A 26,617-nucleotide genomic window follows, 5' to 3' on the forward strand; every position below is an offset into this window, starting at 1 on the left:
CATTTTCTACTCAGGGGACTCCGCAACAACCACGTCTGCTACTGGCTCTGCTTTCGCACCGGCCAATTAGAGCCAAGGATACTTCCTACCCGTCGCTCTTGGCAACCAGCGGGTCCCATTCAAATCCCCTCCGGGGCGGAAACTGTGCGTGCTGTCCGTTCTCCTATTGGCCAGGGGAGATGTCTATCTCTGACGCCATAGCCTATCCGATGCCCTGCAAGGAGGAGGGCGGGGCAAGACCGAGGACGCGACTGTGCAGCCGGGGCGCGGACGGAGCTGGGGTGTCAGGAGTCAGGCAGGTGATGAAAACGAGGGACTGGGCCTCCAGGACAGGAACCGCCTGGTTCTTAGGCTTCGGCAAATAATTAGAGCACACTGACGACCGGCTGCTGCCCAGAGGCCCCGCCCCGGCTTCGAGTGGAATGCGGGGCCGTGTGCCGGACAGCCTTGCATTTCAGTCTTGCATTTCCCTCTTTAGATCGAGGCCACCGCCATGGATAGGAACCCCCCTGATGGCACAGGCCCTGTGCACGTGCCTTTGGGGCACGTGGTTGCCAATGAGAAATGGCGTGGGTCGCAGCTGGCACAGGGCATGCAAGGTCGGTGGGCTGCCCTCTGCATAAACCCTCTCTGTCCTCACCCCACTTTTAAAAAACGTTCAACCAATTGCTACCTTCTTCATTCAAACTTATTTTTTTCTGATTTAATACCTAATTACTTTTTTTAAAATTTCTTTATTGATTAAGGTATCACATATTTGTCCTCATCCCCCCATTCCCAGCCCACACCCCTCCCCACACATGCCCCCACCCCCCTGTTGTCCTTAACCGCTGGTTAGGCTCATATGCTTGCACACAAGTCCTTTGGTTGATCTCTCCCCTTTACCCCCATCCTCCCCTACCCTCCCTCTGAGGCCCGACAGTCTGATCCATGCCTCCTTGTTTCTGGGTCTGTTCTTGTTCATCAGTCTATGTTGTTCATTATTTCCCCTAGATGAGTGAGATCATGTGCTATTAAAACTTATTTTCTTGTCTGCATTTTAAGGGAAAATTAAACTTGTTTTTGAGGATGGCCTAGCACCGGTAGATTTTTACTTGTCTGTCAGATCCTGCATTCTTTACGTCACAGAAGCCGATTTGGTGGCAGGAAACAGCTACCGAAAGAGGCTGGTTCGCGTTAGAAATGTAAGTACTGAATTGAAGAAACTGACATTGAAAATTAATTTCTAGTCCCCCTCCCTCTTATGTGTGGAATAATTTGTATAAAGCCATTGGCCATTCCAAGCACTTTTGGAGGGATAGCTTTCTTAAGCCTGAAAGGAATTCTGTTACAAAATGGTTGACTGTTGTTTTTCTTTTTCTTTGAAGTCCAGTAATCTTCAAGGAATTGTGCTAGTTGAAAAAACGCCGACGAGTGAACAATACTTCCCAGCCATACAGAAGTTTACTGTGCTGGACCTTGGGATGGCGTTGCTTCCAGTGGCCAGCCAGATGGAAGCGGCCTGCATCATTATCCAGTTAGTAAGTACTGATTCCTACTCCTCCATAAGAGCCCTGTCTTGAGGACTCTCAACTGACCTCCATGGATCTTTTAGCAGCTGCCCTTGTTCGTTATGGTTTCTTCCTGAGCCCATCAGTGCAATCCAATCATTCTGTGTGGCTTTATAAAACCTTTGTGAGGAATTTAAGTCCAGAAGCTGCCCCTGCAACCAGCTGAGCTCGATACCTATGTTAGGCAACTGTATAACGAAGTGAACAAGTTGGAGACTTGATTTGAGACTCCCAGGCTGTGATGACTCCATCATTAATTATTCTGCACAGACGCTGGGGAAAAGGTCCTCTGGCAGCTGCTTTGCCTCATCCCCACGTATCTTTTAAGCATTAGCATTCAGTGTGCAAGTTTGCGTTGTTTTTAAACCTTGTTGAAGATTATTCCACGTGATTGTACGTCAGAATTTTGTGGAGGAACTCTTCAAAATAGTAATACGTGAGCCTTACCTCAGACCAATTAAAAAATCAGAATGTGGGGAGTAGGGCTTAAGCATCAATTTGTGTTATGTTGTTGATGTTAAATCTTCTCCTCTGAGGTGCAGCTAAGATTGAGAACCAAATTGTTCACAGATCCCTCCATGCTCTCTGCCACATTTCTGGTTTTACTATTCCTAACTTTCCTTGGTGGCGTGCTATTGTCTGCCTTTCTGTATCCATAACTAAACTGAAGACTGGGTTTCTCCTTTGACAGGCAGGTCCAATGTTGACAGAGTCATCGCTTAATCTCGTACAACTTGAAACGCTTCTTTGGTGGGTCATAGGAACAAGTTTGAATTCCTCAGAGTATGTGCTCATTGGTTTTATCCTAACCATTCTGGAAACCCAAGTTTTTATTTTTAAAAATTTCATCTCTCACCCCTTTTGTGTAGTCATATGGTTCACCTTTTCAATCATTTGGCTGATGAAAAATTGTATTCATGATATGTGAAAACATTTGTAGTGAAAAGCTGAACCAAATAGGAAAAAACGAAAACAACTGTGAGTCCTCTAGAGGGTGCTCACACGCTCTTTAATTTCGGTGTAGGTTCAAGAGCAAACCAAAGAGCCCAGGAAGAACCCTTTTCTCAGGAAGAAACAGGCTCAGCTCTCTGAGCCGTTCTTACTTCGAACTGTGCAGCAGATCCCGGGAGTTGGAAAAGTTAAAGCTTCCCTGCTGCTTCAGAAGTTCCCAAGTATCCAGCAACTAAGTCATGCTTCCATCCAGGAACTGGAGCAGGTCGTTGGGCAAGCAGCAGCACAGCAAATTCACGCGTTCTTCACACAGCCCAGGTGACAGCTCTTCTCACAGCGTCTGCTGCGGGTTCTCCTTTACACCCAACTACAGGCTCTTGTTTTCTTCTCATATTTAAAAATCAAGAAAAAAAAAAAAAGATTTCCTCTCACAACTAGTGAAAGATGAGGGGAGGCCTGAGGGGACCCTGCCAGCTGTCCTGTGCTGCTCCCTGTGGGCTGTCCTTTAAGGTGGTGCTGCCCTGGCTCTGCTACCGTGAAGAGGGCCAGTGGCGATCTTCCCAAGAGCGTCCCTTGAATTAGAGACTCTCAGATTGATTTAAAAAAAAAAAAAGCCAGCTGGCCCTAACCGGTTTGGCTCGGTGGATAGAGCGTTGGTCTGCGGACTGAAAGGTCCCAGGTTCGATTCCGGTCAAGGGCATGTATGTTGGTTGCGGGCACATCCCCAGTAGGGAGTGTGCAGAGGCAGCTGATTGATGTTTCTCTCTCATCGATGTTTCTAACTCTCTCTCCCTCTCCCTTTCTCTCTGTAAAAAATCAATAAAATATATTTTTAAAAAAATAAAAAATAAAAAAAAATTTAAAAAAAGCCAGCTTGGGCAGATTTGAATGTGTGACCTTGACCTACACCTGTAATGGAAAGATCGTATCAGGTTTCAGTGGATATGACCTTCTAAAGGAGGCAAACCTACAATGAAGCACTGTGTGCCATAAGCCCCTTGTTCCTGGTGGCAAAGCCACTGTTCTTCAGGTCTGGTCTTACTATACCTGTGCTTTGCGGGTTGCTGCCATTGTAAATAAATTGTACAGCCTTTTGTGTTCCCTCCCTCAATCGCTTCTTTTATGGTGGCTGCAGTTTGTTTATAATCACCGGGCACATCTGAACACAGAAAACCTGGAGTGTAGAGTACCCACTTAAAGATAAAAAGCCAAAGTGTGTTGGGGGGGAAGGTAGGGGGAGTGTGTTTGTAAATGTATAGCCCAACAATGTGAAGGTACACAGGAAAATGGCAGGGCAGCCGTGTCCAGAAAGAAGAGCTGGGGATCAAAGGGTACACTTGCCTATTCAAAAAATAAATACTGCCCTCGCCAGTTTTGCTCGGTGGTTAGAGCGTGAACCCGGAACCCACGGTTCCCATTCCCAGTCCAGGGTATGCACCTCAGTTGCAAGCTCAATCCTGCTCCAGTCAGGGCACATGAGGGAGGTAACCAATTGATGTGTCTCTCTCTCTCTCTCTCTCTTTCTCCCTCCCTCCCTCCCCCTCTCCCTTCCATTCTCTCTAAAACCAATGGAAAAAATATCCTTGGATGAAGATTAAGTAAATAAAATTAAAGATGCCATATGTTTTCAAAGATATTAAGATAACTTGAAAGTCCAGTTTTATGAAATGTTAGTAATTTTTTAAAAAAACAATGAAATCATTTGTGCATTAGTATAGAAACATTTTGAAAGGAGAGAATTAAAGTGAAAAAATAAAAAACATTAACTCAGGCAAATGAATCTGTTTATTTAAATATTTATACAAAAATGGCCCTAAGAGCAGTGGACACACTTTCCCAAAGGTGTTGCTTCCCTTTTGATATTGCACACTAGAGAATATTTTAAATTTTTATTAATTCTCAGAATTAGATCTCAATGCTATGTTTTTAAACTATATAACTTGTACTATGTCAACAGTGAATCTTATTAGAATCACGGTATCATCCAACTTATATAGCATGAGAAATCAACTGGTAAGAATGTCATTTTAAAAAGTCAAATGAATCATTTACATCATTACCTTATAAAATTCAACCCATTTAGAAGACTTAAAATATACAGCTAGGTACTTTCTACTTTAAACAAAATGAAAAATGTTTTGAGTATCAAACAGTATATTATCTACCTTGTAGACAGCATCTTCATCTAACACTGCCACTGTGTTAGCAACTTGTAAATGACATGTAACTAGAAGAAAGTCTGCTCCAAAATGGTCTTATCTAATAAGTCATGACAAACTTGATACTAGACTTTATCTGGAAATAGCATTCATATTATATAGAAATAACAGTAAAATCTTGACATTTTAGGTTAATGAAGTCCCCTCAGAAAGCGGCTCTTTGTAACCCTTTTAGTAATACTAATTTAAACCCACCCTTAGAGTCCCGTGACTGCCTTAATTTGGGCCCATCTAGATTCTGGGTTAAGGAATGATCTATTACCCAAGCCTGGAAACTTACATATAAGACCAATATAGGTAACCCCAATTGAACTCTGATGGTAATGGTAGCCATTGAAAATAGCCATATTTTCATTACTATTCTATTTATAAGAGGTTGTGTAACAAATAACGTGCAGCAATATGGTGACATTCCTTGAATAAATTTGTTTTCCACACATTTCTGTAAGTTCCTTGTTCCTTGTTACTCATAGACATCCATTGTAAGGTTACACGGTGAGAAAACAGGATTGAGGATATTTAGAAATTTCCCATTATGGCACAAATATGAAGGCCTAGCTAGCACGAAATGTTTTGGGCCCGAGCGTTTCTGTTTCCTCGCATTAGTACAAAGAATTGTCGGAGTTAAGGAGGCTGAAAGGAGAGGGGAGCTTCTTCTTGACTTGAGGCCTGACAACCCCAACCGACGGGAGGTACAAGGTGCTGGCGGACTTCTGTCTGTTCTTGTTGGTGCCCCAACTCAAGAAAGAAAGCTTTTTCGAGATTTTCTTTGTTTTATCCGTCTTATCATCATCATCATCTATGGCTAAGCAGATCATGGAGTAAGTTTTCTGCATCCCCACAGAGTATGTGGCACATTTATTATGCTGCACATAGAGAAGGAAGAAAAGGGTGTTAGAAACCGTCAATATATCTGATAAGTGACTGCAAAGTCTGAGACACATTCTGCACTTACAGCATCCTCTTTAAGATTCAGCTGATAAAATTCTGAAACTCAGGTGACTAATCCTTATATAAATTTAGGTTCTTAAAAAAACAAGGACAATTTCTAAGGGATACACTCACTTTTTAAGGTTCTTATATTTGAAAAAGTAATACATACTCATGGTCAACAATATGAAAATACATACAGTGCATAGTAAATGTTCCTCCTACCTTTGCTCCAGGCCCTTCTGAGTTAAACATGATTTCTGTTGCACTTTTGGAGATAATGTTCATATAGAGGTAATGACATGTGCATAAGTAGATGTCACCATTTGGTCTTATCTTGAACACACTATACACAACTGACTGGTTTGCACCCTGCTTTCTTCACTTAACATATCTTGGCTTTCAGTCTATGCCATTAGGTAGAGCAAAACTTCATTCACTTTAAAGACAATATCGAATCCACATCGAGGATGCCATTAACTTTCCCCCCAATTTAAGTGGAATAGTCCTGTAGTATTAGATACATTCATGTGGTGGTGCAACCATCACCACTGTTCATCTCCAGAACTTGGTCATCTTTGCCAAACAAAAGTGTACCTGTTAAACCCAACTTTTAAAGGACTGTGTAGGACTCCCAATAGGAAATCTAAAGAAACTAGTTTTCTAAACACGTCCATGTGGGTTACTGTAGGGAGCGACTATCGGGTTAAGCCTTGGACTGACCTGTGGCAGGGCCACAAAGAAGTACCAGCTTGGAGGGCAGAGCCCTCTTAGCTTAATTAAGCTTAACCTTATAGCCCTCCCTAGTTCCTTCCTAGGTAGCTAATGGGCTGTGGGAGGTGCAGCAAGTGCTGCCAAAACAAGTGGAACTCACAAGAACATTGTAAACGTGATGACCACTCCCCTTGTTTTGATCTCACTATAAAATAAAGCCTCAGCTTGCAGGCTGGGTCTTTCTGTGTCCTCATCCAGGCACAGGAGATCCACCGAGCCCCAGCTGTATTCTCTTTGTCTGTCTTTTCTTTAATCCTTCACCGCCCCTCCTCAGGCTCACCGAACCCTTGGCTGTGCTGGCGCCGCACAGGTTATCACCTGCTTGTAAGGCTTGCCTAACATTGAGATTGCTTTGTTCACCAAATGTTTATCAAACATCTGTGTTCCAGGCACTGAAATCAGGCCATTGATAAAAATATACATACAACAGACCTAAGTGGTTGTGTACATTGTTCATAATATAAATCAAGGAATTTGAGTGATGCAGCAATAAAGGAGGGTATTCACTATAAAATGTCCCTCTTCACTATAAAATACATGGCTCCTTTGGATAAAATCCTGCTCCCTTTCCTATAAAACTGCCATTAATCCCATATGATCTACAGGACACACGTGCTCTCATTAAAAACAATAAAACAAACTCCTGGAGGCAGATTTAATACCTGCAAACATTTTTCAACCTTCACCTGCTTAAAGTCCATTATACAGAATAACCCCTCCCTTGCAAACACCCTCAATTCCCTTACCCAATTCCACCAGTGAATGTCAACTCTAATTCAACACTCACTGCCTCCCCCAGATCTACATCTAAACAGATGGCCTTACTGGGGAGTATTTACCAAGCTGACTGGCTTCCCTTGGCATTCTAACCCTGATCCCAAAGCTTTACTGGGCACCCCATTACCTGGCACTCCTACATTTCCCTAGTAACTATTCCTTTTCTCCTAGATACCTTCTCTCAAGCCCCGCACATGCCCTCCTGATACCCTTGCCTTACATGTGATTGCATCTGTCCACAAAGACAAGCCCTCTGGTGTACCTGGATCTCATGCCCCGTCTTCTCCAGGTTTTCCCTCCTTGCACCCCTGACTCCCAGACCTTTCCCACCAGCACACAAGCTTGCTGTTACCTACACACACACCACCACCAACTGCTCTCCCCTGCAGGCCTGGGTCCCCCGCAACTACCCTTCCCTGCAGGCCTGGTCGCCCCCAACTGTCCTCCTCTGCAGGTTTGATCACCCCAACTGCCCTCCCTTGCAGGCCTGGTCCCTCCCAACTGCCCTCCCCTGCTGGCCATCTTGTGTCCATGTGGGGGCAGCCATCTTTGACTGTCATTTTGAAAAGCTTTCCTTTCCCCTTTCCCTATGTCCATCCCCCACCCCCAGCTACCACCCCAATGGCTCTGCTCCCTTTCACAGATCTTCCCTTCCCCCATTCCCTTGTTTTCCTCACATCTTCCTGGGGCTTTATGGGACTCTCAGGGCTTTATGGAGCAGTTTGAAACCATAGCCATAGTCAACTTTTACATTACATGGATGAGGAAACTGAGACCAAAGGAGGGGTATTAACCTACTGAAGGTCACATAGCTTGTTAATGGCAGAGAAGGCCTGATTCCAGGTCTTTTTTATTCCATGTCTAGGATTCCACTATATCGGCAGTTTTCAAAATATGCTCCACAGAGGAGTCCTAAGGGATCCCCACTGTGATCCAGAGAGAATGTGTTTTCTTTTGCGGGGCCGGGGAGGGGGGGGGGAAGAGGGGAGGCTGGTAATCAATTCAGCAGAGCTCTCAGTTCTATTCTCATTATTTGGTTTTGTTTGAAGAAAAGGTGTAACAGTTAAAAACAGTGCTCATGCCTGGCTGGTGTGGCTCAGTGGTTGAGTGTCGACCTATGAACCAAGAGGTCATGGTTTGATTCCCAGTCAGGGCACATGCCGAGTTGCGAGCTCAGTCCCCAGTGTGGAGTGTGCAGGAGGCAGCCAATTAATGTTTCTCTCTCATTATTGATGTTTCTATCTCTCTCCCTCTCTCTTTCTGAAAGCAATAAAAATATATTTAAAAAACAAAACAAACAAACATAAAAACCAGTGTTCAAATGTTATTATCTAGAATCCTTGCTGGGAGAAAGGATTAACCACATCATGGTTATTAGAACACCTATTATGAACTGAAACATATCGCATGCCCGGCACTGTTTTCCCCATTTTCCTGAGGCTGAGCTGTTCCCTGAATTGCCCAAGGTCACACAACTGGTGGCAAAGCCAGGACTCAAATCTAGGCAGTCTGAGTGTAGAATCCTTGGTTTTCCCCATCACTCACTCCATTGGCCTCCTTCAAAGATACGACAGGTTTGAAAGAAGCCTTTCGATCTCTGTTCAGGGGCAGGGCCGCTCTGTGAAGCCACGCCTCCCTCCCTGTCAGTGCCATCTACTCCAGCTCTGCAGCCCAGAGCCCAGCCTTTTATTCATCCTCCTTTTAGACAAACCTCTTTTCTCTTTCTGGTTAGGATCTTGATCACTTGTCCATCAATTCTATGGAATCTGCCCTTAAAAGTACCATTTCTCACGATCCCCTCTCCCAAGGTGCTCTGTGAGTCCGCAGACTTTATTTTTTAAATTAAGATACAATTCACATCCCATAAAATTCACCATTTTAATGCAATTCAGTGGTTTTTAGTATATTCACAGTTGTGCAACCACCACCACTATCTAATTTCGGAACCTTTCCATCCCCCCGAGAAACTGTACCCGTGAGCAGTCACTCCCCATTCCCCAATGCTCCAGCCCTAGCCCCTGGCAACCACGAATCTACATTCTGTTTCTGTGGACTTTCCTATTTTGCACATTTCTTTTCGGTGAAATCACACAATCCATTCACTCTCCAACCCTCTCTAATCTGAGTTCTGTTGCCATCTCTCCTTTTGTCCAGCTGCCAGACAGACATGGCTCCTCCTCCCTCACTCGCCACCCCTTAACTTATGCAACACAGTGGGCCACTCTCTCCCGGCAGGATTTTCTTCTCTTGATTCAGAAGCACCTTTTTGCCCAATCTCTCTGAACTCGCCCTCGCAATTTCCTTTGCACCACTTCTAACAGCCCTCTAGATATTTGCGGTGTCTCAGAGTTTAGTCCTCGGCCCTCAGCCCCTTGCAGGCAATTTCATTCAGTCTCTTTCATTCAGCTGTAGCTTTAAATATCATCACTCTGCTGAAGGTTCTCAAATATTTACTTCTAGCTCTGACTTCTCCCTTAAACCGAAAATTTGAACATCCAGCCACCTACTTTACATTTATATCTAGATGTCTAATGGTATATGAAACAGTTAAAGCAGAATTCTTGTTTTCTCTCGCTACTGCCCTTGTTCCCCATCATTATAAAAAATGATGCAGCTGCCGAAACCGGTTTGGCTCAGTGGATAGAGCGTCGGCCTGCGGACTCAAGGGTCCCAGGTTCGATTCTGGTCAAGGGCATGTACCTTGGTTGCGGGCACATCCCCAGTGGGGGGTGTGCAGGAGGCAGCTGATCGATGTTTCTCTCTCATCGATGTTTTTAACTCTATCCCTCTCTCTTCCTCTCTGTAAAAAATCAATAAAATATATTTTTAAAAAATGATGCAGCTGTTCAAGCCAAAAACTAAGGAATCATCTCTCTTTTTTTAACATACATCACCTACCAATTTCTGTCAGCTCCACTTCAAAGTATGTCTCAGGTGCATCCACCTCTCTCCACTGCCATTGCCACCCCTCCTAGTGTAAGCTGCTAGCATCACTGGCCTGATGACTGCCATAGCCAGCTTACTCTGCTGCCACGCGGCCAGCCGCCAGGCAGAGATATCCTTCTAAACATCCTCATTCATTCCCTTCTTAAAAAGGTTTAATGGCTTCCAAAGTCCCGCTGCTGCCAATGAGGCTATCTCCCTCCCACCTCATTTCCTGTCAACACGATGCTCTAGCCAAAAGGCCTTCTTTTTGTTCCTTCACCAGGAGCTTAATCATGCCACGGGGTCTCTGCACCTGCTGGCCCCCTGCCCAGAATGCTCCTCTTGTACCTCTTCAAATACAGAGGTTCCTCCTCATCACTCAAAGTCTTTGTGTAAGTTCTGTCTTAACTTGACATTATACTCCCTACCCCCAATCATTCTATTGCGTTACACCTTTTCTTTTCTTTGCAGCACTTATCGAAATCACAACCACTCATTTGCTTATTTAGTGCCAGCTTTGTGGGGGCAGGAACCTTATTTGTCTAGTTCCAGCTGTAGCTCCAACACCTAAGAAGGGCCTGGCACATAACTAATGCTCAATCAATATTTGTTGAATGAATAAATGAATGTTGTTATAGAGGGAAATCTCTAAGGTACATAGTCAAATGCGGCAAAGTGTGACAGAGCATATGAAATGATTCCTTCCACTGCGGGGAAGAAAGGATATAGTAACTCCACATGAACTTGCACAGGCATCAAACAGGTCCCAAGATCTCACAGGGAACAGCAATGTTATCTTTGACAGGTGGAGAGGATCTGTCAAATGACAAGCCTTCTGTACCATTTGAATATATTTTTACTATGAGTATTTATTACTTTTGTCATTAAAAAGGATATACTCAAGCCCAGCTGGCGTGGCTCAGTGGTTGAGGTTGACCTATGTACCAGGAGGTGATGGTTCGATTCCCGGTCAGGGCACATGCTCGGGTTGTGAGCTAGATCCCTAATAGGGGGCCTGCAGGAGGCAGCAGATCAATGATTCTCTCATTATTGATGTTTCTATCCCTTGCTCCCTCTCCCTTCCTCTCTGATATCAATAAAAATTTATTTTTTTTTAAAAAGAATATAGCCAAAACCGGTTTGGCTCAGTGGATAGAGCGTCGGCCTGCGGACTCAAGGGTCCCGGGTTCGATTCCGGTCAAGGGCATGTACCTTGGTTGCGGGCACATCCCCAGTAGGGGGTGTGCAAGAGGCAGCTGATCGATGTTTCTCTCTCATCGATGTTTCTAACTCTCTATCCCTCTCTCTTCCTCTCTGTAAAAAATCAATAAAATATATATTTAAAAAAAAGAAAAAAAAAGAATATAATCAGGAAAACAAAGCTATTGGTTATTTTATCTACAGGATCAATAATACAAGTTTTCTAGAGCTCTCCGACCCAGGGCAAGCACATCCCAGCAATGGCAAGCTTAGGAGTCATTTGTGGCATGCTTCAAATGCAGGCAGGAGGAAGAGGATCCGGGAAAGACCTCTGGGGTTACACCAACTTCACCCCACTTGGCTATTTACTACCAGGGGTGTCAGCGCTCACCATGGATGAGGTGGAGTCCAGGAGGCTCACCACCTTCATCTCAATGTCGTCCTCGCCGAAGCTCTTCAGCAGTTTCATAACCTCGCTCACTGTCAGCCATTTACAATCCACACTTTGAATGGAAACAATGTAATCCCCTTCCTTGGCTCCTGCCAGCTACAAAAGTATAATGTAAATAAAGGTCAGCATTCCTGGAATCCGTTTCCAAGTTCATTAATAAAACAGATATTTGCATACATTTGCTTTAAGAAGTAAAAATGAATCTTTTCCTCGTTGGGCATGTAACATCCATAAGAAGCCTTTTTAAATAAAGGAACCCTAAATCATTCACCCACATGTTTGTTTGGGCAGCTTTCTTTGTATTTTGCCAGTTTGACTGCCTGCAAAGATGCCAGTGACTTTTGCCCCCACCTAGAATGGCACACACTTACCGCAGCAGAGCAGTAGGGATCCAGGAAGTAGACTTGAACCGGAGCGTTTCCTCTCAAGGTGAACCCTAAGTCCCCTTCTTCCGCGGTGAAGTGAATGCTTCGAGGAGATGTCCATCTCTTGTTAGCCGAAAACACAGACAGAGGACCCTTCGGAATAGAGCATCATTAGCTGTAGGATCTGAAGGCTGAATCAGGCATTTGAAAGCTAGAGGGAATGTTGCCTTGTTGTCTTTGCAGATGTCATGCAGCCTGGCTCAGAGACTAATGTAATGACGCCATCTGAGGTAATACATGCTACAGCAGTCATACGAGAACATGAATTGCCATTTTCTCTAAAACAGCCAATATTATTTTAAATAAAATTGTCTTAATTAAAATCCCTAATTAAGAAAAACTAAAACAGGGGTGGGGAAACTTTTTTTCTGCCAAGGGCCATTTGGATATTTATAACATAATTTGAGAGCCATATAAAATTATCATCTTAAAAATTATGTTGCTATGAAAAAAGCTCCTAGATTTATTGAATTCTGAGTCCTGCCTGCAGTTGCCATAGCAGGGCCAGACCAAATGATACCGCTTGCGGGCCAGACGTTCCCCACCCCTGATCTACAATATCTACAAATAACCTTTTATATACTTGCAACACGTAAAAGCTGTCCCTTAGGTCATTATGAAGTAAGCACTCAACATACCAATTTCTGGAAGAAGTCTGTTGCTGTCACCTTGGAGAACTGTGGCACTATAATTTCAACCTCTTGCTCAGTTTTAGCTAGAAAATAAGATTAAAAGGGAAAGTATAGATATTTCTGTAGTTAAAAGTTATCCTTGATGCTGGACAGATAGCTCAGTTGGTTAGAGCATCATCCCAATATGCCAAGGTTGCAGCTTCAATCCCGTCAGGGCACATACAAGAAACGACCAATGAGACTGACTGGCGTGGCTCAGTGGTTGAACGTTGAACTTATAAACCAGGAGTTCAGGGTTCGGTTCCTGGTCAGGGCACATGCCAAGGTTGCAGGCTCGATCCCCAGTGGGGGGCATGCAAGAGGCCACCGATCAATGATTCTCTCTCATCATTGATGTTTCTATCTCTTTCTCCCTCTCTCTTCTTCTCTAAAATCAATAAAAATGTATTTTAAAAAAGAATCAACCAATTTATGCATAAATAAGTAGGACAACAAATCAATGTCTCTCTCTCTCAAAATAAATTAAAAAAAATTAAAATTCAGGTCTGAATCTTTGCTCTGAAGGGAAGAGGCAGCAAACCTTGCTCCTAGTCATACGTCCTGTCACTTGGTTTTGGACTACTGGTCTACCCCCTGGTCCAGTGTGACCTGTACCTACCATAAGCCATACCCTGCTCTGGAGCTGTGACAGAGCAATGACAAACTGACACATTCCCTGCCTTCAAGTGACTTGTTTATATTCTAGTGGACTTCCTTTGGCACTCATAAAACCCTACTGAGAAATAATCTATATTGTAGGCGTCACTGTTACGGAAGGAAGTACCACAAAGTCCTGGAGGAGATGCGCTTCTTTTCATTATTAGTGTGTAATGTGATGATTTCACAGTGAGCGAGTTTGCCACATTGTGTCCATCAATAGCTCAAATCTCCACACATCTATGGCAGACCCAACGCCCCCTTACCATGAGGCTAGTCGGCTTCTCACAAAGGATCCCAGTGCAGGCTAAGTACACATGAACAACAGTATAAAAAGGAAACCTTGAGGAAGCAGACTGGCACTGCCAAGGTAGATCACACCCATCTATTCACAGGATGACCCCGTGGCTTCTTACAAACTGCCTGATACAGTGCTGAGCTCGGAGAAGCTGCCCACCCACTAAGAGTTGTGCCACCACCCCTGGACCGCACCAGGAGTCATGTGTCTCCCTCCCTCCAGGGAGGTTATGTCTCTACGTCCTGGCCACGGAGCACCTGGTGTGGACCAGGGGGCCAACGAGGTGGCCACAGTGTCTGTGAAGGAGACTCCCTGAGCACTATTCCTGCTTCCACCAACCAGCTTGGTCACCTAAGCCTTTATGGTCTCATCTTTAAGATAAGGGAATACCAGTGTTTCCATCATATAGTTGGCAAAGGAGATAGAATGAGATTCTGTATACAAATGGTGCTTATTATTGGACCTGGCAGATCAAATGCTCAGTAGATATCAGCCAACATTACTACAGCCAAGCCCAGGATTCTAGCCTGAGCTAGAATCTAATTCTAAGGAGCTAGTCCCTGAAAACTGGGGGGTGGAACTCCCGAGCTGCGGACAGAGATTTAGGAAGTAGGATCGAAGGGGATTTGGCCAAAGGGGGTTCCTTTGATGAGGCCACCCTCCATCCCTCCCCCTAAATCCTGGGAAGATCCTAGTCATTCTCACTGTAAAGTCACCTCTGAGGAGGTCCCTCCACCCCTGGCCTCCAGGGCAGAACTACTGACACCTTTCCAAGGGCAGCAACAAGTGTCCAGTTCACCTTCATATTCCTGAAAACAGGACAGTGCTCAACACTTTGGAGATCCTTAGAAAATGCTTGTGGTGCACAATCTCATTTATATGTGGAATCTAAAATAGTCCAACTCACCCTGGCCAGTTTTTCTCAGTGGTTAGAGCACTGGCCCAGGGGCCAAAAGGTTGTGGGTTTGATCCTGGGCCTTGGTCGGGGCGCGTGCAGGAGGCAACCAAGTGTCTCTTTCACATCGATATTTCTCTCTTTCTCTCTCCCCTCCCCCTTCCACTCTGTCTGAAAATCGATGAAAAAAATATCCTCAGGTGAGGATTTTTAAAAAAATCATAATAAAAAAACCACAATAATAAAATAGTCCAACTCATCAAAGCAGAGAGCAGAATGCTAGATGCCAGGGGTAAGGGTAGGGGAAATGAGGAGATGTTGGTCAAAGGTACAAAGTCTCAGTTATACAAGATGAGTAAGCTCTAGAGATCTAACATACGGCATGGTGACTATAGTTAACAATACCATACTGTATACTTGAAATTTGCTAAGAGGGTAGATCTTAAGTGTTTTTCTCACACACACACTCACACACTCGATGAACAAGGTTGTTGTTTTTTTAATATTTTTATTGATTTTATTCTTTTTAATATACTTTTTAAATTTATTTCAGAAAGGAATGGAGAGGGAAAGAGAGATAGAAACATCAATGATGAGAAAGAATCATTGATCAGCTGCCTCCTGCAAGCCCCCTACTGGGGATCGAGCCCACAACTTGGGAATGTGCCCTTGATCAGAATCAAACCTGGGGCCCTTCAGTCCGCAGGCTGACGCTCTATCCACTGAGCCAAACCGGCTAGGGCTCGACAAACTAGGTTTTGAAGAACTCTTCCTGTATCCCCTGGTTCCACTATGTCAATGCAAGTGTAAGGTGCCATTTCATAATAAAAATAACTTTTGTCTCTGAAGAAAAATACATGTTGGTGCTAATAAAAGATGGAGTAAACAGGGGAAGGAGTAAGACAAAAGAGAGAATAGGATGCAGTGGCTTTCAAACCAGTTGTAAAAGGCAGATATCAAAGTTATACAAGATGGAATGTGGGTGGGTGTGGAGTGTAGCAAAAATGTCAACACGAAAGGGAGTCTCCTGAGTGGAGGCGATGACTGGAACCCCAAGGAGGTTGGGCGACTTTAAGGGAAGGAATCTAGAGGAGGAAAAGTCAGCAAAGGGGGTGGAGAGGGAACTGGGATTGGACAAGGTGACAGGGCACCCGGACACCATGAGAAGCACCAAGGGGCAGGAGGGAAGTCAGAAGTCACTAAGGGGTTGTCAAGGACAAGTCTATAAAGAAACCTCTGGATTCGGGCACAAGGAGATGAGCAAGAGCAGCATTTTGACCGTCCCAGTGCCAGCGCATTACGAGGGTTTGCCCAGCCCCTGCAGAGTGAGTTAATAAGAGCAGTGCGCCCCAAGTGCCACTGCCTCTCACACAGGGCACACTCGGTACCTGGCACAGGCACCCAGATCAACTCACAAATAATGTCAGGAGCATCCATCAGGTTCAGCAGGTCATCGTCCTCCTGGTGCTGAGCGTATTTGAGCTGGGATCGCTGGTGTGCCGCGGACAGCACCTCCTGCAGCAGCTCGATGTTGCGGAGCTTCTTGCATAGGCTCACCTCCCTCACGGACTCCTCGTGATGGGCGATGGCTTTGCGCAGATGGGACTTGCCTGCCAACAGGAAAGCAACACCATGTGACATCGCAGCACGAGTACCTCAAGGAAAGCCAAAGTGCCCAAGGATCAGCCCAGAAAGGTGGGCATTCTCTTTTCTGAAGAATCTGCCCAGATGGCTTAAGTCTCTCTAAAGTGCATGTGCAATGTGCTCATTTATGTACATAAAACAGCCATTCATCATATATTTACTGAATGTTCTAGGCAGTGGAGATAAAAAGCAATGCATTCATGGAGCTTACATGCTCATGGTTGAAGACAGATAATTAACAAACAAAGCAGTATGTAATGGAATGTGTGTCAATCAGGTTATGGAGAAATGTGAAACTGGGTAGGTAGATGTGGCAAGAGAAGACTGGGAATGGAAAGTTGCTCTTCTATGATGGGTGATTAGGTAAGACCTTTTTGAAGATAACTTTTGAATAAAGCCCTGAAGGAAGTAAGGAAGCAGCCATGATGATATCTAACAGAAGAGCATTCCTGAAAGAAGAAACGGCAAGTGCAAAGGCCCTGGGGCAGGACCATGCCTATGTGTTCAAGGCCAAGGCTTTTGGGGGTGAGGCAGAGAAGGGTAGGAAATGAGGGCAGAGAGGAGCAGGGGCTGGACCGAGTCCAACCATGCAGGGTGAGGACTTAAGCTCCTACTGTGGGTAAGATGGGAGCCCATCAGGGTGTAAGCAGAGGACTGATGTGATTTGACCATGTGAATGGACTATGAAGGAGCAAAGAGAAAAGCAGGAAGACCAGCTACAAGGCTTCTGCAAATAGCTGGGCAAGCTGTGTAACCTCTCTGGGGCTATTTCCTCAACTGAAAAATGGAGATCATGCCATGTCTTGTGTGAGGTTTAGCAAGTCTACGTCAGTTTAGTAAACACTATACGAGTGTGGCTTGGATCGGGGTGGTAGGGTGAGAAGCGGCTGGCTTTCTAGGTAGAGTCGATGGGATCGGCTAATCAGTTGTGGGGAGACAGAGCACAGAGTGAGTCCAGGTTCCTGGCCTGCACACCTAGAAGGATGCAGTTGCCATCGCTGAGATGGGGAAACTACGTGGCGGGGTGGGTAGGTGGGGGGAGGGGTGGCAGTGAGACTTGGCAGAGACCAAGCCAGGGCAATTCATTACCAGTTCTCAGGTGCGACCTGAGAAAATGAACTACTGTGTCCGTCCTTCCCCCTGAGGGGGGATGAAAGACCGTCAAAGCTCTCCACTGGGGAGGCCGGGGCCCTCGCGGAACCTGCAGAGATGAGAGGACTACGCCTCACGGTTTCTGAATCCAGAATGGCCACAATGACTCTGGACCTCTGCTCTCCCAGCCTTGCCCTGGGGACATGTCTGGGGCCGCCTGTGAGCAGGACCAGCTGGGCAGCAAATGGGGCACCAGGAGGGAGGGAGCGGGAGAGCCAGTACACACCCAGCTGTCGGCGCTGGCTCGCGTTTCTCAGCGTGGCCAAGGGCGCCAGCCCCTCCGGCATGTGGTCATAGAGCTGGGACAGGCACTTCTCCTGGTGGTCCTCGTCCGCACCCGGCTTCACTGTAACAAGAGCCACCGGATGAGTCCCTTCTCGTGGACACGGCTGAGGGCTCTGGAGACGGCGCCACAGACCCACGTAGAGGTTTCCCTTCCAACCACATCGTCAGCTTCCTTTCTTCTCCAGTTTTACAAGGCACTTGGGATAATAGGTCTCCTTTCTGCCCTTGGATAAACTCCACAAGTCTTTGCATATTTAGGGCTCATCATTCGGTTCTGAGGGCCCACGCTCAAGCCCTCCAACCCACCCGCTTCGAGGAACCTCCTATCACAGCCCCGCCTCAAACCTCTGCTGGCCTCTGTGCCTGCACCGTCCCTGGTACCTGTCTCCCTCTAACCGCACCAAACCACTCCCCACTGCGCTCAACACTTTGGGCCTCCATCTCAGAGCTCAGGCGGCTGCTCTTGCTATCCTTTCCTTCCTTGATCAGCTGAAAAAGTCCTCCTAAGAGCTCAAAGTCTGACTCAAATGAAAAACTGTCCACGACTATGCCAAGAAGTCCAACTGCTGCCTCACTGGTGGTCTCTGCGGCAACCACTGAAGCACTGTATTTGCGCTGGTTTACATGACGCACCTGCCTAGCAGACTACATACTACTAGCAGGAAGTGGCAGCTAACACATTTAGGGAGCCCACCTACATACAAGCCACTATTTTAGCTTTATACATGGGCACTGTTTACACAACAGCCCTGTGATCCCCTTCATATCCTCATTTTAAAGATGAGAAAACTGAGGCACAGAGCAGCTAAGTAACTTGCCCAAGATCACACAGCTAATAAATGGCAGAGCTAAGATATGAACGCAGAGAGTCTGGCTCCAGAGGTTATTCTCTTCACTAGAGGCCCAGTGCATGATTAAATCATGCACGTGTAGGATCCCCTACACGCTTTCGCTTTCAATCACGGGGGAGCTGGGTGCCTGTCCGCTGGTGCACCAGGCCTTTCAGAAGCCTCCACCACGCCGGAGGCTTCTGAAAGGCCTGGTGCACCAGCGGACAGGCACCCAGCTCCCCTGCTTTTGATGGTCCGTGGCGTGACATGAGCTCGCTGCCCCAGAGGCCCCTTCTGTGCCGCAGCACAGCCATGGCACAGACGCTGAGCTCGCGCGGCCACTGGCGACGCGAGCTCAGCGTCCCGCCGGCCCAATCAGCCACCCCGGCCCCCCCGAGTCCCGGCCCCCCCCCGTGCCTCCTGGACAATCGTGGGCATAGCGAAGGTATGGTCAATTTGCATATTTGTCTATTATTAGGTAGGATTATGCTGGGGGCTGCCTTGATGAGTACTAATTACAACAAAATTCCCACCCGACCTGAGATCAGAGCCAAAACGAGGGTGAGGAGAGTGACGCACTCGCCTCCAGCTGAAAATTGAAGGGGGTGCCAAAATCTCAACAAGTATGGAATTGTTTAATACAAGTTTCTAAATATCAAAATCAATGCAAAAAGTCCATGTAAACAAACAAAAACGCAAAATTTCTTTTTGCTTCAGGCTCTGATGTGGCTCAGCATAGAACTGTTACCAATCCCCTTATTTATTTATTTATACTTTTTTTTGAGAGAGAGATAGGAAGGTAGAAAGAGAGAGAGATATCAGTTGCCTCCTGTATGCACCTGATCAGCAATCGAACCTGCAACCTGGTACATGCCCTGACTGGGACTTGAACCCACGACCCTGCGGTGCATGGGACACTGCAACCAACTGAGCCACACCAGCCAGGGCTCCCATCTTTATTTAAAATTTTGATCACCTCTAGCTGGTGTGGCTCAGTTGGAGCACTGTCCAGTACCTTAAAAGTTTGTGGGTTCAATTCCTGGTCAGGGCACATACTAGGTTGCAGGGTCTTTTCCCAGTCAGGATGCATATGGGAGGCAACCAATCAATGTTTCTCTCTCTCTCTCTCCCTCCCTCCTTCTCCTTTCCTCTCTCTCTCTAAAATCAATTTTAATAAATTTATCACCATGGAATTTTTTGCATTAATTTTGATTCATTTAAAATGTCACATTAAAATTTTATCTTGATTATTGAGTTTTGGGGCATTCCCTTAGATTTTGTGCCTCAGACAAATGCCTCCTAGTCCGTGCCCTGGTCCTCACCCTGTTCTAGATCTCCATAACATCATCTGCTCCATCCCAGGCGGAATTAACACTTCCCCCTTTCCTCCCACAGCGGAAGCATATTAACGCCTAATCGCACCCTGACCTATGTGACAGCTACTTGGACCAACATGTACTTCCCACCCTCAGCCCCTAAGCTGTGAGCTTCTCCAGGGCACACAGACAGCCCCTATTCAGCTCATAATCTCCTGGAAGCAGGAAAAACACAACCCTGACCGAAGCCCAGAGCCCCCAAACCCCCAAGCCTTACACTGGTGGTCGATGAGGAGAGTGGCTACAAAGTAGTGGGCCAGGGCTCCATAGTGGTGGGCCTTCACGCAGGCCACGCTGGCCCAGGAGTAGGGGATGTTCTCCTTCACTGGCGCCTGGCTCATGGCCGCGTGCAGCTGCTGATAGACCTCTCCCACCTGCAACAGAAGGGATGTTGGGAAGGGGGAGCCTGGCACAGGAGCCCTCACGTACCCGGGATGAAGAAAAAGAGCCCTTTCTTCTAGGCAGCAGCCCCTGCCAGAGACCGCTCCGGCATCTGGGAGTGACTCCAAGGATGCTTCATGCTGTCAGTGTCAGAGTTAACAGGGAGATCAGGCAACTGTCATTAGGCTGGTTTTTAGGCCAAGCTGCAGATGGAATCAGTGATCCATATCTGAAACGCCACTCCTTGCCAAGAAAATGCAAGCCAGCACTGTGGCCAGGATGGCCCTCTGCCCAGTCACAGGCAGCTGCCATGGGAAGCCCACTACTTCCAATGAGCCCGCTCCAACGCATCCTGCCCACTCTGAGAGTCTCAAGAACCAGGAAGGCTTACCTTGGCAGCCTCCTGAGCCACCTTCACCAGCATGAAGAACTCATTCTGGATCCCAGGAAGGCAGATTTTCTCAAACACGATTTCTTGGGCCTGTGCAAGCATCATTTTGACCAGCACGCTGAGCATGGCGGGGCTCATGTCATAACTCGGTGTGTGAGTAAATGTCTCTTTCAGGTAGTTTAAAACCCCTACAATTGGAATTTTTTTTTGCACATTAGTTGGGGATCATATTTATTTCACCATGCTACTCAGAAATACAGAGAATGATAGAAGCAAAAATATAAAAGGGGCATCCTGAAGCATCTTAAAAAAATCTGATTTTCAATCACCGTAAGATCCAGAAATTCCACTTGGAAACACACCAAAGAATTGAAAGCAGGGACTTAAACTGGTAGTTGTGCAACAACATTCATGGCAGCATTATTTGCAATAGCCAAAAGGCAGAAACTACTTAAATGTCCATTGATGGATTAATGGATAAACAAAATGTGCTATTAACATGCAAGGGAGTATTTTTCAGCCTTAGAAAGGAAATTCTGACACATGCTGCAGTATGGAAGAAGACATTATGCTAAGTGAAATAATCACAAGAACACATATTGCATGATTCCACTGAGATGAGTTGTGTGGAGTAGAATGGAATTCGTACAGACAAAAGTAGAATGGTGTTTGCCAGGGATTGGGAGGGAGAGGGAATGGAGAGTTACTGTTTAATAGGAACAGAGTTTCAGTTGGGATGATGAAAATCCCTGGAGATAGATGTACAACCATGTGAAAGTACTTAATGCTAATGAACTGTACTCTAAAAAAACTGTTAAAATGGTGATTTTGTTATGTATCTTTTACCACAGTTTACAAAATGATAGGGGTGCATCTGAGATCTTGCTTCCTGGCAATGTCATCAGTTTGGCTCAAATAAACTCATAAAAATTCTCTCAAAAAAAAAAAGATAGTACTCTCTTCCAAAACATTTACATCTGTATTAAGAAAGGAAACCAGCCTGGCTCCCGTCCATTCCTGTGTCTCTTGGGATGATTGTGAGAAAGTCCAAACCTGACCAGGCATTGGAGGAAGGCAAAGCAGAAGGCAGGAATGACTGAGGGCTCTCAGGGGGACACTGAACACTTGGTCATTCAGAAATTCAGGGCTTTTGCCCAGGAAGCAGGAAGGATCAGCGCAGCCCACTCCAATGGAAATTTTCAAGCTGTAGCCCTCAGCTCATGTTTTTTTATGCTTTAGAAAATTAACTGTCACAACATAAACAGACATCAACCTGGAGCTAAAATAAAAATCTCTACCATGAATCCCATCTGACTGGTTCCTCTGGTTTTACCACAAAGCACAGACCGCTCTGTAGAAAGATGGCAACCGTGGCAGGCTGTCTGCTCCCCTCTGGGTTCCAGTGTGTGCCCGACACAGGCCCTGCTAGAGGGGACTCTTGGACACCACCTGGGCCCACTCACTGCACCAGGCCTCTCACCCTGGTGCTCCGTCGGTTGGTAATAAGTGACACCTGACCAAGGGCCAAGAAGAGCAACCTTAGGTGGGCAGGCTTCATAGAATCAGCAAAATATAAAGGCGTAAGTAGTAACAGGCACCAATGAGGCACACATGATTTTTTAAAAAGCCTGTTTTCACTACTCTGTTCTTCAGTACAGTGTTCATAGGAACACTCCATTCACTGCCATCCTTAGGGCCACTCATTTGGAAAGGATTAATCGTTAACCATAGGATTCACTGTGCACATGAGCCATAACCCAGACCCAGACGGAGCCAGCAGGGTGTAAAACATTAAGTAATTCCCTTGGTGGGAAATGACAGCTGTGCTGGAAACTGGCCGGGCCCTTTCAGGCCCGTGAGACCTGGGAAGGACCCACAGACCCACTTCAGTGGGGGTACCCAGCAGCCCTCTCGGAGACACACCTGCGGCTTTCTGAAACGCATCCATTGCACCCTCCAGCCCAGCTTGCGTCTGCCGATTGCACCGGGTCCCAATCTGTGTGTAGAGGGCTCCAATGTTAAACAGAATGCTGGCTTTCTCCAGTAGCAAGTTCTGTTGGCAGACCGGAACCCCGGTAAGGGAGTCATACCTATTTAAAAGAAATGTGTTGTGAGAATACAGATTACTTGGCTAGTTAACGCCGTCTGGGGGTAAAAAATGGACAAAACTTATTTCTTGAATAAATTCAAAAATGCACATGCAATGAGGCCTTCATTTCCAAACAAGATGATGGGCCTGATCATACTGAAGACGCACAATAGCACACAAAAGTAAGGTTTCACAACCAAGATGCCCTTCAGTAGGTGAATGGATAAACAAGCTGTGGTACATCCATACAGTGGAATATTACTCAGCACTAAAAAGAAAAAAGCTATCCAGCCATGAAAATACATGCAGTAACTTTAAATGCATATTGCTAAGTGAAAGAAGCCAATCAGAAAAGGCTACATACTGTCTGACTCCAACTATATGACATTCTAGAAAAGGCAAAACAATGGAGACAGAGAAAGAATCAGTGGTTGCCAGAGTTTCAGAGGGGAGTAGGGGGAGGGACGAATAGGTGGAGCACAAAAAACCATTTTTAGGGCAGTAAAAGGACTCTGCATACTGTAATAGTAGATACTTGTCATTATACATTTATCCAAATCATTATAGAATGTACAACCCCAAGAGTGAACCCTAATGTCAACTATGGACTCTGGTGATACTGTGCCAACTGTAGTAAGTCAACGTACTGCTTTGGTGGTTGATGTTGGGGGAGGGTGTGTTGTGTGGGGGCAGGAGGTATATGGGAAATCTCTGTACCTTCCCTTCAATTTTGCTGTGAACCCAAAACTGTTCTAAAATACATATTTAAAAAAGATAAGGCGTCTCCTAAATGAAATGCAGCAATCACAAACCCCTCATAATTCTTGCTAAAGTCTAAAAGATTTAGGATTTGTTTTAGAGTTCACACATCAACCAGCAGGTAGGCATGCAGCTTCTCCTTCATTCAAGACTGAGGCGAAATCACCTTTAGCACCTTCACCCGAGCAGGCAGCTAACAGCATCTTTACAGTCACCTGCCCTTCCTTTCCCAGGGCAGGCATCCCGTGGGCCTGCTGTGGGATAATTTAACTCTGAATTTAACCCTCACTGTTGGGACTTAAGTCACCTCTCACCCCCACTCAGAACAGGCACAGCAGCTGTAAAGTATTTCAGCAACACTAATCTTAAGTATTCAGCTTTGTTTTTTATTTGATCTATTTCTGTTTGCACCCTTGTCGTTGGGACAAAACCTGATTCCCAGCCCCCACCTCATCTGGGACAAGAATCTTGCTTCTTGTTAGTTCCACCTCAGAGCCCCCGTGTTTCTCCAGGATAAAATGAGCACGAAAAGATGGCTCTTCTCCTCGGCTCACTTGTTCTGAGAAGCAAAAGGCAAAGTCTGCTGCAGCCTTCTCCCCCTCGGGTCCCCTTCACAAATAACCACTAAGTTTATCTACACGTGCTGTATAGAGGGGACAATTAGAGAGAGGGACTCACAGTGCACAGGAGCCTCTGTGGTGCCCAGGCTCCAGGCAGTGACCGAAGTGGGGCAGCCGCAGCCCCAGCCCCAGCCCCAGCCCCAGCCCCAGCCCCAGCCCCAGCCGCAGCCCCAGCCCCAGCCCCAGCCCCAGCCCCAGCCCCAGCCCCAGCCCCAGCCCCAGCCCTAGGCCCAGGCCCAGGCCCAGGCACCTACCATGTAAACAAGATCCCCATCTGTCGGGTGGGCGGGAAGAATCGGCTCTCAACAAAGCCCAACTGGAGGAAGTAACTCATCAGCAGCTCAACACCGGCCTCGTCCCGGCTGGGTGTCCTACAAGCCTGAAAGGAAGGGAACCAGCACCGTGGGGGTGAGGAGGGGAACACACAGGCTGGAAGGTGCTCACACATGCTCTTTCTGTGCAGCTGGGCCCTGCTATTGGTATCATGAACTCCAGGAGGGGTGGAAGGGCTGGGATGAACTCCCGAGTGCCAGAATCGATCCCCAGCCATGCCACGGGGCAGGCCTCTTCCCTCCTGTGGCCTTATGTGACAAGAAGAACAGATGACTCCAACAGCCCCTCCCGATCACCGCCAACCATCTGCGATTCCATAAGATTTCAAATGCAATAGGGAGAATATTCTGAAGACTCAACAAGCTCCAGCAGCCACCCTCCCCTCCCTGCTGCATACAGAAACGTACTTGTCTCAGATCCATAAGATCTGCTATTTCATCTTCATATAGGTAGCTGTCTTCACTGTAGTGTTCCAGAATAAAATCCTGTAAGATAAAATGGAGATAAGGTCTGACTCAAAACCATAAAGAGGTAAAAGAGTAATGTCTAATGTGCTCACTTGAAAAATACATGTAGCCCTAGCGGGTTTGGCTCGGTGGGTAGAGTGTTGCCTGTTGACTGAAGGGTCCTGGGTTGCAGGCTCGATCCCCAGTGGGGTCCATGTAGGAGGCAGCCAATCAATGATTCTTTTTCATTATTGATGTTTCTATCTCTCTCTCCCTCTCCCTTCCTCTCTGAAATCAATAAAAATATATTAAAAAAAAGAAAGTCTTTAAAAAAATAAAATAAAAATACATGTGGAATACAAAGAAACTTACGGGAGATTGTACACTACCATGATTTTCTGAGTGATAGGGTTTATTTTCTTAATTGTGTTTATGTGTATTTAAAAATTTTGCTTTTGTTGTATCAATAAAAAGGAAAGCTGAAATTATTATTTCTAAAAATGTCTTTGCAACACAGGTAAGTGACCTGTACATTAAATGATTCTGGTAAACGTCGCAGATATTCAGGGGCTCAGACCTGCAGCCTCTGGGCTCCCTCAGTACCTGGGCACAGGGTCTTCCTGGAAAAGGAAACTTGTGTCTGGGGGACGCTACCCTCAAGGCCTGCGATGTGAACCTGCGTGGCAGCAGCTCCGGCACGTCCACAAATGAAGCCCCGCAGCGAGACTTCTTCCTGGGCCCACTGCCCAGTGCTTGAGCTCACTCAGCCACAGGGCACTGCTGATGAGCATGGGCCTATGCCAGGCATGTGCACAGTGCCTGGGCTACATCAGTGAACAAAACAAAGATCCTGCCCGGTGGAGCTTATATTCTCTCAGGAGCACAGACAATAAGTAACAGGCACAACAAATATGTAAATTACATGGTATATTAGAAGATGGCAAGTATTACAGGGGGAAAAGCAAGAGCAGGATAGGGGGGTGGAGAACACATTCTTGCATACATCCTCTGTGAGCACTGGCTCTCCTGGGCTGCAAGAAAGGTGAGGAGAGATGGTGCAATTATGTTTCCCAAGTGTCTATGAGGATTCTCTTTACACACGTTCTACAATAATAATGTAATTAAGCAGATAACTATTAAACTTTGGTGAAGGACATTAGTTATGTCATTCTTTCATTTAATTCATAAAATCATTTTTTAAAATTTTTTATTGATTTTAGAGAGGAAGGGAGAGGGAGAGATAGATAGAAACATCAATGATGAGAGAGAATCATTGATTGGCTGCCTCCTGCATGCCCCACACTAAGGATTGAGACTGCAACCCAGGTATGTGCCCTGACCAGGAATCGAACCGTAACTTCCTGGTTCATAGACCATAGACCACTGAGCCACGCTGGTTGGGCTAATTCATAAAATCATTTAAATAAGATAGATGTGGTGTCTGCCCCCATAAACTTGCCGTTTGTTGACAGCAACAATTAGAAATATACTCATGGATGAAAACGTGCAACACTGTAAGGTGCATTTTTGTCCAAATTAGATTTGATTCTATGATTCTAATGAATTTCAATTAAAACCCAAAAAGCAC

The 26,617-nt window shown here is 46.0% G+C and overlaps 2 protein-coding genes across 3 annotated transcripts in view; one reads left to right on the top strand and one right to left on the bottom strand.

Moving 5' to 3' along the window:
- The first annotated feature begins 249 nt into the window (after positions 1 to 249).
- Positions 250 to 3,398, top strand: FAAP24 (FA core complex associated protein 24). Of its 2 annotated transcripts, none has more exons than XM_079759830.1 (5): positions 250 to 299; positions 479 to 599; positions 1,045 to 1,184; positions 1,368 to 1,520; positions 2,575 to 3,398. In XM_079759830.1, exons 2-5 carry the CDS (start codon positions 494 to 496, stop codon positions 2,821 to 2,823), a joined length of 648 nt encoding a protein of 215 aa, XP_079615956.1. In that variant the 5' UTR covers positions 250 to 299; positions 479 to 493; the 3' UTR covers positions 2,824 to 3,398. The 2 variants fall into 2 exon arrangements, with proteins under 2 accessions (XP_079615956.1, XP_079615957.1); XM_079759831.1 differs by having other exon boundaries at positions 1,129 to 1,184.
- Positions 3,399 to 5,169: 1,771 nt separating this feature from the next.
- Positions 5,170 to 26,617, bottom strand: part of RHPN2 (rhophilin Rho GTPase binding protein 2) — a 48,337-nt gene continuing 26,889 nt past the window's right edge. The window contains exons 5-15 of the mRNA XM_079800277.1: positions 24,991 to 25,068; positions 24,505 to 24,629; positions 22,706 to 22,872; positions 20,783 to 20,970; positions 20,228 to 20,384; positions 17,746 to 17,865; positions 16,139 to 16,333; positions 12,841 to 12,917; positions 12,149 to 12,295; positions 11,718 to 11,873; positions 5,170 to 5,586 (exon numbers count right to left, since the gene is read on the bottom strand). Coding sequence (XP_079656403.1) covers positions 5,323 to 5,586; positions 11,718 to 11,873; positions 12,149 to 12,295; positions 12,841 to 12,917; positions 16,139 to 16,333; positions 17,746 to 17,865; positions 20,228 to 20,384; positions 20,783 to 20,970; positions 22,706 to 22,872; positions 24,505 to 24,629; positions 24,991 to 25,068 — 1,674 coding nt within the window. The 3' untranslated portion in view covers positions 5,170 to 5,322. The remainder of the gene's footprint in view (positions 5,587 to 11,717; positions 11,874 to 12,148; positions 12,296 to 12,840; positions 12,918 to 16,138; positions 16,334 to 17,745; positions 17,866 to 20,227; positions 20,385 to 20,782; positions 20,971 to 22,705; positions 22,873 to 24,504; positions 24,630 to 24,990; positions 25,069 to 26,617) is intronic.

The sequence above is a fragment of the Cnephaeus nilssonii genome, assembly GCF_951640355.1.
Source record: "Cnephaeus nilssonii genome assembly, chromosome: 20".
Taxonomy (NCBI): Eukaryota; Metazoa; Chordata; class Mammalia; order Chiroptera; family Vespertilionidae; genus Cnephaeus; species Cnephaeus nilssonii.